Source organism: Syngnathus leptorhynchus, chromosome 14 (genome assembly GCF_054491065.1).
Source record: "Syngnathus leptorhynchus isolate UIUO chromosome 14, UIUO_Slep, whole genome shotgun sequence".
Lineage (NCBI taxonomy): Eukaryota > Metazoa > Chordata > Actinopteri > Syngnathiformes > Syngnathidae > Syngnathus > Syngnathus leptorhynchus.
This window is the reverse complement of record NC_141208.1, coordinates 1,629,571-1,632,997: the sequence shown is the minus strand read 5'-3', so window position 1 is coordinate 1,632,997 and position 3,427 is coordinate 1,629,571. Positions and strand designations below refer to the sequence as shown.

Here is a 3,427-nt window from a genome sequence, read left to right as displayed (position 1 = left end):
GTATGTGGGCTCAACGTCCAATGAGAGCCTCCAATACTGGTGACGTAGCACGCATATTTTAGTTGGGTTTTTTTTTTTTTCCTCCCAAGGAAGAGGTCGGGTGACGCCACTCCCCTGGCTTTCCAGCATCAGCACCTCCAAAACCAAAAACCCGAGCGAGACGATCGGCACCGAGAAGAAAAAGGATGCTCTCCCCTATCAGCATCGAGGGACGGCGGTTGTTTTTTCCACGTTTATCTCGCCTCCGTTCATGATGCACCATTCATGCATTTGTAAGAATGGAAGCCCAGCACAGACAGCCGCGCTTTAAAATAGCGCCAGCCTCTCCTTCATCGGCCTTCATTTGACGGATGCGGAGCGAGGTTTTGATCTTTTCAGGGCACCGCGTGAATGTAGGCAAACAAAAGGAATCCAAGCCCCCCACCCTGTTTCCGTTTGACGCACCTGTCAGCCCGGTCGCCGCTTGACATGACATCAGCGCGAAGCCGGGAGCCGAGCAGCAGCAGCAGCAGCAGCAGGAGCAGCAGGAGCAGGATCGAGGAGTCTCCAAAGAAAGGAGTCTCCGGACGCGCGGTGGAGAATCTGCATCAGCATCATCAGCATCATCAGCAGCAGCAGCAGCCTCGGGGAGGCCGGATTGCAGTTTGTGGGGACGAGCGCCAAGGGCAGTGCGGCAGTCAGGAGGCACACCAGGGGGAGGAGGCTGCAGAGATCTGTGATACTTCCTCCCCTGTCCCCGCTGCACTCTCACCTCCACATCACCCCCAATATTTGCCCACGCAGGCAGGCTCCTTCTACGTTTGATGAATGGTGACTGGTTGTACAGACAAGGGTGGAAGCTGGATGGGACTGATGTGCATGCTGGTCAGGTCTCATTTGCTCCCTTGTTTATTGCTCACTCTGCTGGTCACCTGCACCATGGGATGTATTCAAAGCATCGCGTGCAAGCCCCGCATCAGACGGGAGAATATCGTGGTGTACGAGGTGTCAGCCTCCATTGACCAGTGTCCCACCATCATCGAGGAGAACTCGCCCATCGTACTTCGCTACAAGACGCCGTACTTCAGGGCCTCGGCCGGAGTAGTGATGCCACCGGTGCCCCGGAATGAAACTTGGGTGGTGGGCTGGATCCAAGCTTGCACCCAGATGGAGTTCTACAACACGTACGGGGATATCGGCATGTATGTTTAGAAGGCAATGAATTATTATGGAATGGATGAATGAATCTTTCAGTTCAATTTGTGTTGTCCTCTCCTTTTGCTGACACAAGGTCCAGCTGGGAACTACCAGAGCTCCGGGAGGGTCGGGTAAAGGCTATCAGCGACTCCGACGGAGTCAGCTACCCGTGGTACGGCAACACCACCGAGACGGTCACCCTCACCGGCCCCACCTCCAAACCGTCGCGCCTGACGGTCAGCATGAACGACAACTTCTACCCGAGCGTGACCTGGGCCGTTCCCATCAGCAACAGCAACACGCCCATGCTAACCCACATCACCAGGGACCAGAGCTTCATCACCTGGCTGGTGGCCATGAACTCCATCACCAAGGTGCGAAAGCAAACGTGCGGGAAAACGGCTCGTCTTCAACTTCCATCCGTTCCTCAATGTTCTCCTGCATTCTGCGTGTCATTGTTCCCTTCTTCTACTCTCGCAGGAACGGATCGTACTGCAGACGGTGCGGTGGCGCATGCGGGTCGACATTGCCGTTGACCCCGACATGCCGCTGGGCTCGCGGGCATCCCTGGTAGGTCGGCCTTACCAGGAGCAGCCGCACATCCTCAACTATCAGGAGCCCATCCCTCCCAATGCCCTGGGAAGGCCCAACGCCAATGACGCCCAAGTGCTAATGTGGAGGCCACGGCGAGGAGCGCCGCTCATCGTCATACCGCCAAAATGAGAGATTCCCCAACAAAAGTTATTCTTTCTTTTTTTGCCAAAACAAAAGATGAGGGTGACGAAGCCTTTGACGCGTCAGGGTGCGAACGGACGTGGACAGAGAGAGATCTGGTGTTGCGTTAAGTGTTGTTTGGCCCAGAGCTGCCATTAGAAAGCTTTTTCAGCATTTTTACAACAAGCGAACTCTTTTTAGATGCACCGCCAGAGGTATTTGACGAGAACTGCATCCTGCATCCTTATGTAGATCTTATTGCATGCGACCAGAGTGAGCAAAACGGTGACAAACTCGTGTTTGTTTTGTATTCCTTAAAGCGTTTGTGATCGAGACGTCACATCAGCCCAAAAAGAAAAGAAAAAAAAAAACCAACGCAGGCTGATGATACCTCCTTAGTGCCATTGAAGGCCTTCATCAGCACACTCATTACCAGAGTTGAAGAATGTATTCAGATGATTTAAGACACTTAAGTACGATATTAACGATTTTAGTTCAGATTATTACTGGAAGGAGTCGCTATGAAAATGACAAATGAAGATATCTGCTGGATTTTATAGCACAATGAATTCATAAAGAAAACCTTTCATTTGAAACTAGAACTATCTGTTACCATATTGAGGATGTTATTCGGGATGCTTCTACCAGGCGCAATGGGGAATTGCACACAACAGTGTCAGATGACAAATTGAAAACAGAATCGCACCTCATATGGCATTTAAAAAAAAGAGATTAAATGTCGAGTGAATGTGGGTCTAATCAGGCCATCTCATCTGCTCCGTACATTGTACATACATTTACAGACAATCAGGGAATCCGACTATCCTCCGGTTACTTCAACGTGAAATTACTGTCCACCGGAATATATTTTCACAATGCTAAAATGAGCGTTAACGTGCGCTACGGTAGCTGTGTGGATAACGAGAGCACGGTTCTGGTCCGGTTCGTGCTGAGCTCCATCCACGGCTCCGCAAAGGAGTCACATGACTTATCCTCCATCTGTGCTTCTCTCCAGCCAGGTTCACGTCCCATCCTCCCATCGGACTCGTCAGCACACACACACACACACACACACACACACGCACGCACGCACGCACGCACGCATGCACACACTACCTCCATTCCAAACTGCTCATTTGCTCTGAAGGCCACAACTATGCAAAGGTTGTCTGAGTGTATACAAAAAAAAAGGAAAATCTGAAAAAGATCAGTTTCACTTCTGTTATCAGTTATTTGTAAGGGTGTTTGTTGAATAAAATGGCCATTGCAATCATGTAAATAGTGAAAAGATGCTTTGGCAGCTTTTATTGGTTGAGCGTGGATCTTGTGTTGCTGCCTGCATTGTGCGCGACTCACTCAGCAACATTTGTCTGTTGCTATAGAGACTGGATTGGGGTTTTTCTTGGGGCGTACTGGATCGACAGAACAATTTTCAAAACATGTTAACATGAATCGTTTGAGCTCTTCTGCATTTTTTTTTTTACAGCGTAGCCACCGCTAGCTAGCTAGCTAGCTAACCGCACTACGCTAGGGGTAG

The 3,427-nt window shown here is 50.4% G+C and overlaps 1 protein-coding gene across 1 annotated transcript; it reads left to right on the top strand.

The window, feature by feature from the left end:
* The first annotated feature begins 807 nt into the window (after positions 1-807).
* fam78ba (family with sequence similarity 78 member Ba) lies at positions 808-3,033 on the top strand. Its single transcript, XM_085930380.1, has 3 exons — positions 808-1,181; positions 1,271-1,550; positions 1,657-3,033. Exons 1-3 carry the CDS (start codon positions 808-810, stop codon positions 1,897-1,899), a joined length of 897 nt encoding a protein of 298 aa, XP_085786506.1. The 3' UTR covers positions 1,900-3,033.
* Positions 3,034-3,427: the final 394 nt, after the last annotated feature.